The sequence below is a fragment of the Theropithecus gelada genome, chromosome 6 (assembly GCF_003255815.1).
Source record: "Theropithecus gelada isolate Dixy chromosome 6, Tgel_1.0, whole genome shotgun sequence".
Classification (NCBI taxonomy): Eukaryota; Metazoa; Chordata; class Mammalia; order Primates; family Cercopithecidae; genus Theropithecus; species Theropithecus gelada.
In genome coordinates, this window is record NC_037673.1 from 75611889 (window position 1) to 75625717 (window position 13829).

The 13829-nt window shown below is 42.5% G+C and overlaps 1 protein-coding gene across 3 annotated transcripts in view; it reads right to left on the bottom strand.

Annotated features, from left to right (window-relative positions):
- The window catches only part of SERINC5 (serine incorporator 5), a 146786-nt gene that overhangs the window by 38944 nt on the left and 94013 nt on the right, over window positions 1–13829 (bottom strand). For all 3 annotated transcript variants that reach the window (XR_003119906.1, XM_025388616.1, XM_025388615.1), the window contains exon 8: window positions 7303–7429. Coding sequence is in view for 2 of the 3 variants with exons in the window: in XM_025388616.1 (XP_025244401.1) it covers window positions 7303–7429 (127 nt within the window). In the remaining variant the exon portion in view is untranslated. The remainder of the gene's footprint in view (window positions 1–7302; window positions 7430–13829) is intronic.

Genomic DNA, 13829 nt, shown 5'->3' on the forward strand with positions numbered 1-13829 from the left:
GATTCCTCAAGGATCTAGAACCAGAAATACCATTTGACCCAGCCATCCCATTACTGGATATATACCCAAAGGATTATAAATCGTGCTGCTATAAAGACACACGCACGTGTATGTTTACTGCAGCACTATTCACAATAGCAAAGACTTGGAACCAACCCAAATGTCCATCAATGATAGACTGGATTGAGAAAATGTGGCACATATACACCATGGAATACTATGCAGCCATAAAAAGGGATGAGTTCATGTCTTTTGTAGGGACACGGATGAAGCTAGAAACCATCATTCTGAGCAAACTATCGCAAGGACAGAAAACCAAACACCGCATGTTCTCACTCGTAGGTGGAAACTGAACAATGAAAACACTTGGACACAGGGTGGGAGTGGGGAACATCACACACTGGGGCCTGTCGGGGGGTGGGGGGAGGGGGGAGGGATAGCATTAGGAGATATACCTAATGTAAACGACGAGTTAATGGGTACAGCACACCAACATGGCACATGTATATATATGTAACAAACCTGCACGTTGTGCTCATGTACCCTAGAACTTAAATTAAAAAAAAAAAAAAAAAAAACAAAAAAAAAACAGTGGCCCGGCTGGGTGTGGTGGCTCACACCTGTAATCTCAGTACTTTGGGAGGCTGTGGCAGGCAGATCGCTTGAGCCCAGCAGTGCGAGACCAGCTTGGACAACATGGCAAAACCTTGTCTCTACAAAATATACAAAAATTAGCCAGGTGTGGTGGCACATGCCCGCAGTCCTAGCTACTGGTGAGGCTGAAGCAGGAGAATAGATTGAGCCTGGGAGGTTGCAGTGAGCATGATCACACCAGTGCACTTCAGCCTGAGTGACAGAGGTACTCTGCCTCAAAAAAAAAAAAAAAGAGGGGCACATATTCTGCGCATACAAGTTTTGATTTAGTACAGTGTATAGTTTCCAGAGGGGAAAATACAAGTTTTTAATTTTAAGAAGAGATCAGTATCAGAAATTTTCATTTGAAAGGTAACATTCATTGTTTACGAGGCTCAGAATAGGCCAGGTGCAGTGTGGTTCACACCTGTAATCCCGGCACTTTGGGAGGCTGAGGTGGGTGGATCCTTTGAGGTCAGGAGTTCCAGACCTGGCCAACATGAAACCCCGTCTTTCCTAAAAATACAAAATTAGCCAGGTGTGGTGGCCGGCAGCTGTAATCCCAGCTACTCAGGAGGGTGAGGCAGGAAAATCGCTTGACACTCAGGAGGCAGAGGTTGCAGTGAGCTGAGATCACGCTACCGTACTCTAGTCTGGGTGAGAAAGTGAGACTCTATCTCAAAAAGAAAAAGCCTCAAGAGTAAATATTCTACTCTATAAATTCTTTGGATTAACATAATTTCCGGAAAACAAAGCTCTTTATTTGGGCTCCTTTGCCACTTCACCATCAAAGAAGCCTAACATGGGGACGGTTTTGTTTTTACTTCTAAAAAGAACTACATTCAGAGCATCACTAATGCCATGTGACTTCTACAGGTAGATGTTACCCTACATTAAGATCTATATTCAGTTGCCAGGCATGGTGGCTCACATCCGTAATCCCAACACTTTGGGAGGCTGAGGCGGGCGGATCACCTGAGGTCAGGAATTCGAGACCAGCCTGGCCAACATGGTGAAACTCGTCTCTACTAAAAATATAAAAATTAGCCAGGCATGGTGGGGGGCACCTGTAATCCCAGCTACTCGAGAAGCTGAGGCAGGATAATCGCTTGAACCCGGGAGGTGGATGTTGCAGGAAAAAAAAAAAAGATCTTTATTCAGTTGTAGCCTTTCTCCATACAACACTCTTCTTGGAATTATCAAGAAAAGGTTTTTTTTTATAAGCTCTTAAAGCCTAGTAAATTCTTATTATCTGCATTCAGGCTATTACAAAGACCACTGTTTGGTGAACACAGCTCAAATTGCTATAAAACAATTCCTGGGTTACCTCTCCTCTTCCTGGGCTAAGATAGGTGTGACTTTAATTCAGTATTTCCCGTGGGGATAGAGGGAGACTTACAGCATTGGGTTAAGACAATGCTTTATTGTACGGAGAATGTCTAACACACCACAGTGTGTTTACTGTCTCTGCCTGCTGCCACCTCACCCCAACCCGGCCAAAATGTCAGCAGTGCTCTGCAGTCATGGTGACAGCCAAAAAAAAAAAAAAAAAAAAAAAAAAAATAGCCATGCCCTGTTTCCCTGCAGAACCACTACAGTGCTCAGAACCCCTTCACACTGGCAGAAGAATAGACAATGCAGGTGCCCCTCAACACTGGCACTGCAGATGCTTCTGAAGCTGGCCAAAGTCCACTAGAGCACAGAAAATCTCTAAATAACATGTCCAAACTTTCCTGGAGATCACACATTCTGCCTCCCTGACAAACGTACAGGGCAGTCCCTTGACAGATCCCATGACTATTCCCAGCCTTTGTGCAATGATAAAGATCAGTCATGATCCCCTGTGCTATAGAACCCAAAGGAGACCCGGGCTCTCTGTGAACCTGGGGCATGGGGTGGAGGATTTCTTTTTCTTTTTTTGGAGACAGAGTGTCGCTCTTGTTGCCCAGGCTGGAGTGGGCTCGATCTCGGCTCACTGCAACCTCTGTCTTCCGGGTTCAAACGATTCTCCTGTCTCAGCCTCCCAAGTAGCTGAGGTTACAGGCATGCACCACCATGCCCGGCTAATTTTGTATTTTTAGTAGAGACGGGGTTTCTCCATTTTGGTCAGGCTGGTCTTGAACTCCTGACTTCAGGTGATCCACCTACCTTGCCCTCCCAAAGTGCTGGGATTACAGGCATGAGCCACTGCACCCGGCCACGGGGTGGAAGATTTCTAACTTGAAGATTTATAGCTGGCAGGCAGCCCAGAGCAGAATTCCCAAAATGAAGATACAAATCTCCCCCCTCCTTTCCCCACCCACCCCTTAAAGACCCAGAATGTACCAAGAAAATAAATATCCTTCCTTGATTTCCCAACTTTTTTTACTGTAAGCCAACCCCCTCGCCAATGCTATCACACCAACCTGCAAACCAACCCACTTCAAACTAGGAAGTTGTTTGACATTGAATAAAGATGCTTACTTTTTCCAGTTTTATATTTAAAAGGATATTTTCAAAGATGGTTCAATATTAAGAATTATTTTTTCTCTTAAACACAGATAAAAGTGGAATGGCCAGGAAACTTTACGGCGCAAATGCTTTGTAATAATATAATTACGCAAGTCATCCAGTTTATCTTTCTCCCTCAGGGGACATTACACCAAGCCATCTGAGGAAAAAGAGCAGGGAGAGACTATCCATCAGTGTCCCTAAATACTCCCGCAAAGAAGCCTCAAGGAAAGGTTGCCCAAAATTGGAAGTAGAGAGCTACAGGTATAGACTCCATGCCTCCTTACATGTACAATGAGGAGACTGACCTGATCAACTCCAGGATCCTCTCCACGCTGATAGTTTGAAATTAAAGGCAACAGAATAACAATTTCAGTCAAAATCCAGAGACCAAGGGAGGAATTAAGAAATAGTTTGTGGAGACCAGGATTTGTCACAGCAAAGTTCCAGACTAAAGGGGTGTGGAGGGATGGGCCTATAAAAAGAGCCATCAAGGCTGGGCATGGTGGCTCACGCCTGTAATCCCAGCACTTTGGGAAGCCAAGGTGGGCGGATCACCTGAGTTTGGGAGTTCAAGACCAGCCTGACCAACATGGTGAAACCCCATCTCTACTAAAAATACAAAAATTAGCCGGGCATGGTAGCGTGGTGGCACGCACCTATAATCCCAGCTACTCAGGAGGCTGAGGCAGGAGAATCGCTTGAACCCGGGAGGTGGAGGTTGCAGTGAGCTGAGATCTTACCATTGCACTCCAGCCTGGGTGACAGAGCAAAACTCTGTCAAGAAAGGAAGAAAGGAGGAAAGGAAGGAAGAAAGAAAGACGGAAAGAAAAACAGAAAGAAAGATGGAAAGACGGAAAGAAAGATAGAAAGAAAGACAAGAAAGAAAGAAAGAGAGAGCGAGAGAGAAAGAAAGAAAGAAAGAAAGAAAGAAAGAAAGAAAGAAAGAAAGAAAGAAAGAAAGAAAAAGAGAGAGAGAGAAAGAGTCAACAGAATGCCAGGTGCCACGGTTATGCCTGTAGTCCCAGCTACTTGGGAGGCTGAGGCAGGAGGATCCCTTGAGCACAGGAGTTTACTCAGCCTGGGTAACATAGTGAGAACTTGCCTTAAAAATTTGTTTTTTGTCTAAAAAAATAAAAAGAGTCATCAGAGAACCCCACAAGTGGACCAAGGTGAGGGCTTACATGGGGTCCAAGCTATGATGTTCTTTCACAGCAATGATTCCTGGGTGCAATGGAAGGAGGCTCTGGAGAAAAGGCGGCCCCAGGCAGAAAGGCAGGGAGTAGGTTTGGGTTGAGCCCTTCTTCTGAGCTGAGGCTACAAACCTTAAAACATACGTCTAGAGGGTGCCCCAGCTGCAAGAGTCAGGACGGAGACACCCCAAAGGAAACAAGTATTTGGGGGTGGGGCTTGGGGGCTCTGGAGGGTGAAGGGAAAGAGAGGAGCTGGGGAGCTTCCCAGTCTTCTACAACTTTACAAAAGAGTGGACCCCAGGCAATCTTGGCCTTCTTCTCCCTTTAACCTACATACTATCCATAGTCTCTGGCTTCCTACAATTTCTGTCAAGAATCCTAGATATTCCTGCAATTATGTTCAAATGACAGTTCCCACCCAGACGATGTGGCCTTTTTGTAACATCCTCCAACCTTTCATTCCTCTGAGTCAGGAAGGAAAACAAACTCTTCAGAAGTCCAGATCTGAAAAAACCCTAGTTGGGCTGACTCCCACTCCTACAGCATCCCTTTTATTCCCAGGCCCTAGTAAGCCTGAATTCAGTGTTCTTAAAGCTGACTCCTTGAAGAGCTGCAGTGGGTAATTACAGCAAACATCAATCACATGGGCCCTGGGGGAACTAACTCCTGGGGGCACTAACTGCCCAGCCCACAGAGTGTGCTCTTGCCTACACATTACAGAAGTACCCACAGAGCAGACTGGTCGTCCTCGTCTCCACTTTGTAGGGTCTGTAGTTTTATATGTTCTCATCCCATCAGGCACTGCAGTTCTGTGGTTTACCCATTCAATAACAATGTTTGTTGCTGGCATCTAGATAGATTTTTTTTTTTTTTTTTTTTTTTTAGTAGCTATCAACTTTGAAAATTGACACCTTTTGGGAATACCAGACCAGCCCTTGCCAATCTCCACTATGGTGATTCAGTCCTGTAAGAGACAACATTTTATTCATCATCTCTCACTCAAGGGCCAACTCAGAAGAATTCTTTACACCTGCTAGAAATAGTGAGAAAATATGATAGGGTGAAAATTCCATGTTGTGAAATGCCCTGTGTGTGGTAACCCTATGCAGGAGGCTAAGAAGAATTTTTGCCGTCTTTTCCATTGAAGGGTTTACGGCAAATCCAAACTCTACTTTATCTAAAGGGAATTTCTTTCTTTTTTTTTTTTTGAGATAGAGTTTCTCTCTTGTTGCCCAGGCTGGAGTGCAATGGCGCGATCTCAGCTTACTGCAACCTCCACCTCCTGGGTTCAAGCAATTCTCCAGCCTCAGCCTCCCGAGTAGCTGGGATTACAAGTATATACCACCACGCCCAGCTAATTTTTGTATTTTTAGTAGATATGGGGGTTTCATCATGTTGGCCAGGCTGGTCTCAAACTCCTGACCTCAGGTGATCCACCCACCTCAGCCTCCCAAAGTGCTGAGATTACAGGCGTGAGCCACCGCACCGGCCAATGGCAAATATATTTTTTTTCATATGCTCGTAGGTACCCAGTAACCCACAAAAACATATGATTTTATTCTGTCAAATATCTTCATAGTTGGTTTTTTAAGAGGCAGGGTCTCACTCTGTTGCTTAGGCTGGAGTGGAGTTACCCTGAGCTCACTGCAGCCTTAGACACCTGGGTTCAAGTGATCCTCCCATCTCAGCCTCCTGAGTAGCTGGGACCACAGGCACGCGCCATCATGCCTGATTTTTTTTTTTTTTAAGAAACAGGATCTCGCTATGTTGTCCAGGCTGGTCTCAAACTCCTGGGTTCAACTGATCCTCCTGCCTCAGCCTCCCAAAGCGCTGGGATTACAGGTGTGAGCCACTGCACCACGCAGCCTGCTTCCTGTATTGTAGGTACTCAGTGAACAACTTAGGAATTAGTAAAATTGAAAGGCCAGAAAGAAGTCACCAGAGTCCATTATGCAACAAGGAGACTCTGTCACTTTGTCACACACAGGCCAACAATGAATGTATGTAACCATCATCTTAACACCCACCTGCAAAACAAGCATTTTATGGCTTGATGCATGACCCTGAGCAAACAGACTCCAAAACGCCTGTGTCCCTGTTGGTCCCTTTCTAATAGCAGAAGCTGTTAAAGGAGGTAAGAGAAAATGCCAACATGCTCAGAAAGACATTGTATTTATACAAGCTATCGCCACCAGGAGTGCTTACTTTCAGCAAAAAGGAAGATTATAATGTGCCTATGACTCAATTCAATGGAATTGAATTTTTACACTGAACATTAACAAAATGTAAACACAGAAGTAAAGGCTAAATGTGAAAAGGTTACTGTCAAAGGGAAGCTTAGTTATCAGCAAAATATATATCCAGATTAACTAGCCATTTCTATCCTTGACTTTTCTCCCTCTAGCAATCTTTTAAGCCTTTTAAAGGTGGAATAACACCCACCACAAGCATCTGAAACACAGCCCACTTATGTATCACATCTACTTTTGGAGGAGCTGGTTTGCCTAGTGAACAACAGCATTGTGGGTTTTAGCAGAAAAGAGAAGGAACATTTCCTGTCTGAACAGAATGACCACGCATGCAGCACTTTGTACTCTTTCCATCAACAGCAGAACAAAGCTATTTCCTTTGGATTAGAAAGCTGCCAGGACATGCTGGCACATTCTATCTCTTCTTTACTTTGTGCTCCCCTGCCCTCCAGTAAGGGTACAGCAAACTACTATTCAACCATCTTTTAAAGGGTGTTAGGCAATGGTGCTGCAACATACCATATATTTGCTTTACTGACCCCAAATAAAAACAAGTAAGGTAAATGAAGTTCAAATATTTAGAGTTCATGCTCTTCACCTTTTTACTTGTGGTTGTTTTCCCCCCTCCTCAAATGGTATTTGTTTCTGCAGCCTCACAGCAACTGAAAGTTATTTCAGTTCTTTTCCTGCAATTTTAAACTCTGCAAAAATGGCCTTGAGTAACTCCCAAGACTTACCATGAATATAAGATACATCCGATTAAGAGGCTGGTCCCCAGTATAGTCACCAAGTTTTCATCTCTGTACAGGTCTTGACCAAAGTCAGGAACACAGATTGTAACATTTTTTCCATGTTCATCTAGAACTTGTAAAGAAAAAACAAAGTCATCATAGTGAAATAGAAAGTCCAGTTGTAACTCACAGAAGCACTCATTTTGGCAAAACTCAGGTAGCTGTGGTGTACCTCCTTAGAATAGTGAACACTTATCACTGGAAACCTCTACTCTACAGGCTGTTTCCATGCAGACTGGATTTCTGCTATTTCAAAGAACCATTCTCCCACATCATCACACCCTTGGAACAAGACCCTCAGATTCCAGCTCAGTGCCATGGGGCTCAAACAGATCCAGGACCTAAGGAGAGAGTCTTGCTCATTTTCAGTACTATTCAAACAATAGTAAAAAGACAGGTCAGGTGCATTTTTCAGTTGACAGGACAGCCCCTAAAGAGAGGTAGGGTGCAGATACCAAGCAGTGCTGAGGTGAATCAACAGCCAACAATAGCTCCTAAACCAGTTGAGAAGCTATTTAGATGTGATATGATAATCGCGATATCTTTCTGTCTACAACTTGGAAACCTCCTGAGGTTTTTTTTTAAATATGGGTGACCACATGTGATATTGTGAAATATGTATTTGGTCTTCATCTGCATTTACTTGCAAGCAACTCCTAAAATCCTTGAAATCTCCAAAATGGTGTCTTTTTGTATGTTAATGATGAACTAATGGCTGGCAGCCCCTAGGCAGCTTCAGGATGGGGGCTGGTCACCAGAAAGACCAAGGTAGGATTAGAGGGTTGGGGCTTTCAGACCCACTCTCCAAACTCCAGGAATGGGAGGAATGGGAGAAATGACAGTTGATCACCAAGGGCCAATGGTTTAATCCTGTGTAATGACTTCAATCATGCCTGTGTAATGAAGTCTCCATAAAAGGCCCAAAAGGACATGGTTCAGAGAGCTTTCTGAGAGCTGGAGGCTTACAGGAAGGTGAACACGACCTCATCCACATGTTAGGAACCCAGCCACACCAACTCCATGGAGACAGAAGCTCGGGACCCTTCCAGACCTTGCCTTATACATATTTTCACCTGCCTGTTTACTCATATTCTTTAAAATATCCTTTGTAATAAATTAGTAAAGATAAGTATTTCCTGAGTTCTGTGAGCCACTCTATCAAATTAATCCATCCCAAAGAAGGGGTAACTGTGGGAGCCCTAACAGTTGGTCAGAAGTTCTGGGGGGCCGGACTTGTGACCAGCGGGAAGGGTAGGGCTGTTTTGTGGAATTGAGCCTTCAACCTGTGGGATCTGACCTTATCTCCAGTTGGAGCATCCGAATTGGATTGGAGGACACCCAATTGAAGCCCACTGCGGAACTTCCTGCCTGCTTGCTGGTGGGGAGAAATCTCCACATATTTTAGTGTCACAGAAACCTTCTGTGTTGACTGTTGTAGTGTGAAACAGAAGAAAAACTGAGTTATTCTAAACACTACGTAACAAAGATTCCTATAATATAACCATCAGTGGTAATTTACCTTTTACCTGACATGGGGTCTTCCATTTGGAACACTCAACCTAGGTCTGACTGCCAACTTTGCCACCAAAGCAAGTAACATAAACATAAAATAACACTCTAGAAACCACTTTACAAACGTGTACATTTTAAGTGTCTGAAGTGAAACTAAAATTATTTTTTTTTTGTATTTTTTCTTTTTCAGTAGACACGGGGTTTCACCGTGTTAGCCAGGATGGTCTCGATCTCCTGACCCCGTGATCCGCCCGTCTCGGCCTCCCAAAGTGCTGGGATTACAAGCTTGAGCCACCGCGCCCGGCCGGGGAGACTAAAATTATGACTGGTATTTGCACTTGAAACAGTAAACATAACTGTGTATGCTGTGGTTTAAGGAATCTTTTATTATTTGTATAAATTTATGGGGTACAAGTGTTAGTTCTACATATAGTGGAGAAGTCTTGGCTTTTAGTGTATCTATCACCCAAATAATGTGTATTGTACCCATTAAGTAATTTCTCACCATCTATCCCCTCCCTCCTTCCTATGTTTGAGACTTCACTATCATTCCACACTCATGTCCATGTGTACACACTATTTAACTCCCACTTAAAAGTGAGAACATGCAGTATTTTTCTGTGTCTGCTTGTTTCACTTAAGATAATGGCTTCGTTTCATCCATGTTGCTACAAAAGACAGGATTTCATTCTTTTTATGGCTGAATAGTATTCCATTGTGTGGATATATACATATATATATATTTGTATATATATAAATCACGTTATTTTTTTTTTTTTTGAGACAGAGTCTCGCTCTGTAGCCCAGGCTAGAGTGCAGTGGCGCGATCTTGACCTCGGCTCACTGCAAGCTCTGCCTCCCGGGTTCACGCCATTCTCCTGCCTCAGTCTCCTGAGTAGCTGGGACTACAGGCGCCCGCCACCGCGCCCGGCTAATTTTTTGTATTTTTAGTAGAGATGGGGTTTCACCGTGGTCTCGATCTCCTGACCTTGTGATCCGCCCACCTCGGCCTCCCAAAGTGCTGGGATTACAAGCGTGAGCCACTGCGCCCGGCCAAATCACATTTTCTTTATCCAATCATCTATTGATGGACACTTAAGGTGATTTCTTATCTTTGCTATTGTGAACTGTGCTGTGATAAACACAGAGGTGCAGGTATCTTTTTGAAATAATGATTTCTTTTCCTTTTCATAGATACCCAGTAGTGGGATTGCTGGATCAAATGGTAGCTCTATTTTTAGTTCTCTGAGAAATCTCCACACTGTTTCCCATAGTAGCTATGCTAATTTACATTCCCATCAACAGTGTAAGTGTTCCCATTTCTCCACATCCTTGCCAACATCTGTTACTTTTTGTCTATTTAATACTAGCCATTCTGACTGGTGTGAAATGGCATCTAGTTATGGTTTTAATTTGCATTTCTCGGATGATTAGCAATGTTGAGCATTTTTTTCATATGCCTGTTGGCCATTTATATGTCTTATTTAGAAAAAAAATGAAATGTCTATTCATGTCCTTTGACCACTTTTTAATGGATTTAGTGGTTTTTGTTTTTGAATTGAGCTCCTTGTAAATTCTGCATATTGCTCCCCTGTAAGACACAGTTTGCAAATATTTTCTCTGATTCTGCAGGTTGTCTGTTCACGCTGTTGATTATTTCTTTTGCTGTACAGAAGCTAATTAGATTAATATAGTTCCATTTGTCTGGTTTTGTTTTTGTTGTCTGTGCTTTTGAGGTCTTAGTCATGAATTCTTTGCCTTGAGCAATATCCAGAAGAGTTTTCCTCTAGTATTTTTATAGTTTCAGGTCTTACATGTAAGTCTTTAATCCACCTTTTGTTGGTTTTTGTATGTGGTGAGAGACAGGGTAGGGGTTCAGCATAAGGAAATCCAAATTTTCCAGGACCACTTATTGAAAAGCGTATCCTTTCCCCAGTGTGTGTTCTTGTCAACTTTGTCAAAGACCAGATGGCTATAAATATGTGGCTTTACTTCTGGGTTCTCTATGCAGTTCCATGGATCTATTCTTATGCAAATACCATGCTATTTTGCTTACTGTAGCTTTGTAGCATAATTTGAAGAAGGGACTCCTCCAGCTTTGAAGTGTGATTCCTCCAAGCTTTGTTCTTTTTGCTCAGGATTGCTTTAGCTATTCTGGCTCTGTTGTTTCCATACACATTTTAGGATTGTTTTTCTGTGAAAAATATCATTGATATTTTTATAGGGATAGCACTGAATGTGTAAGACTGCTTTAGGCAATATGGTCATTTTAACAATATTTATTCTTCTGATCCATGAGCATGGGATGTCTTTCCATTTGCTTGCATTTTTTTTTTTTTTTTTGAGACGTGGTCTTGTTCTTTCACCCAGTCTGGTGTACAGTGGCCTGATCATAGATCACTGTAACCTCAAGCTCCTGGGCTCAGGTGATCTTCCCACCTCAAACCCATGAGTAGCTAGAACTACAGGTGCATGTCACCACACCCAGCTAATTTGTAAATTTTTTGTGGAGATGGGGTTTTGCTATGTTGCTCAGGCCGGCCTCAAATTCCTGGCCTCAAGCTATCCTCCCACCTTGGCCTCCCAAAGTGCTGGGATCACAGGAATGTGCCACTACTTATGGCCCCTCCCTCTAAGTTTTTCATCAGTGTTTAGCAGTTTTCATTGTAAAGATCTTTCACCTCCTTCATTAAAGGTATTCTTAGTTATTTTATTTTTTGTAGCTATTGTAAATGGGATCAGCTTCTTCATTTGGTTCTCTGCTAGATGATTACTGGTGTATAGAAACACTACTAATTTTTTTTTTTTTTTGAGGCAGAGTCTTGCTCCGTTGTCCAGGCTGGGGTGCGGGGGTGCAGTAGTGTGATCCTGGCTCACTGCAACCTCCCCCTCCCGGTTCAAGTGATTCTCCTGTCTCAGCCTCCCAAGTAGTTGGGATTACAGATGTGTGCACCACCAGGACTCACTAATTTTTATATTTTTAGTAGAGACAGGGTTTCACCATGTTGGCCAAGCTGGTCTTGAGCTCCTGACCTCAAATGATCCACCCACTTTGCCCTCCCAAAGTGCTGGGATTACAGATGTGAGTCAACGTACCCAGCCAAAACACTAGTAACTTTTGTATGTTGATTTTGTATACTTCAATATTATTGAATTCATTATACAAATCTAAGAGTGTTTTGGTGGAACCTTTTGGGTTTTCTAGATACAGAATCATATCATCAACAAACATGATAATTTGACTTCCTCTCTTCCAATTTGGATGCCTTTTATTTCTTTCTCTTGCCTGAGTGTCCTGGCTAGGACTTCCAGTACTATGGTGAATAGGCATGGTGAAGGTAGGCACCCTTATCTTGGTCCAGTTCTCAAAAGTTATGTTCCTACTTTATTGAGGGTTTTTTTTTTACCACAAAAAGATGCTGAATTTTAACAAACGCTTTTTCTGCATCTATTGAAATGATCACATGGTTTTCATCTTTAATTCTGTTTATGTAATATGTAATGTATGATGTATCATATTTATAAATTTGCATATGTTGAACCATTCTTGCATCCATGGTATAATGCCCACTTGATCATGGTATATTATCTTCTGATGTACTATTACATTGTGTTTGCTAGTATTTTGTTGAAGATTTTTCCATATATGTTCATCAGGGGTATTGGTCTGTAATCTTCTTTTGTGTTGTATCCCTGTCTGGTTTTGGTTATCAGGGTGATATATCAGGCCTTGTATAATGAGTCAGGGAGAGTTCTTTCCTCCTCCATTTTTCGGCACAATTTCAGGAGGACTGCTATTAGTTCTCCCTTATATGTTTGGTAGGATTTGGCTATGACTCCATCCGGTCCTGGCTTTTTCTTATTGGAAGATTTTTTAAATCACTGATTCAGTGTCACTATTCGTCATTGGCCTGTTTAGGATTTCTATTCCTTCTTGCTTTCCAGAAATGTATCCATTTCCTCTAGGTTTTCTAGTTTGTAAGTATATTCATAATAGTAAGGATGTTCATAATAGTCTGTAATGATCTTTGTACTTTTGTGGTATTATTGTGATTTTTCCTTTTTCATTTCTAATTTTGTTGATTTGGTCTTCTCTCTTCTTGGTAGGGGCTTATCAATTTTGTTTATCTTTTCAACAAACCAACTTTTTTTTGTTTTGTTGATCCTCTGTATTTTTCTCATGGGCTTCTTTTTGGTGGGGGGAGGTCTGTATTTTATTTAGTTCCTTATTTCATTTTTTTGAGACAAAGCCCCTGTCTATTGCCCTGGGTAGAGTGCAGTGGTGCAATAAGAGCTCACAGTTCACTGCAGCCTCAACCTCTGGGGCTCCAGGGATTCTCCCACCTCAGCCTCCCGAGTAGCTGGGACTACAGATGTGCGCCAGCATGCCTGGATACTTTTTTGTATTTTTTTGTAGGGACAGGGTTTCGCCATGTTGCCCAGGCTGGTCTCAAACTCCTGGGCTCCTTCAATCTGCCTGCCTCGGCCTCCCGAAGTGCTAGGATTACAACCATGAGCCAACTCAACACAGCCCTGATCTTTGTTATTGCTTTTGTTCTGCTAACTTTGGGTTTGGTTTCATCTTGATTTTCTAGTTCCAGGTACAACATTAGGTTGTTAATTTGTGATCTTTCTGCTTTTTTGATGTAGGCATTTAATGCTATAAACTTCCCTGTGTATGCTGTGGTTTCAAGAATCTTTATTCTTAAGCTAATTTAAAAAATGTAGAGCACTTGAAATTTAAAATAACTTTTTTTCTGTTTTTTTTTTCGTTTTTTTTTCTGGTAGAGATGCATATGTTGCCAAGGCTGGTCTCAGCTCCTGGCTGCAAGCAATCTTCCTGCCTCAGCCTCCCAAGGTGCTTAGATTACAGGCATGAGCCACCATGCTCAGCCTTTTTTTCTGTTTTAAAGGGATACCTGCCATTTAAAAAATATTGTAAATTAAAATCCCAGTAAGTT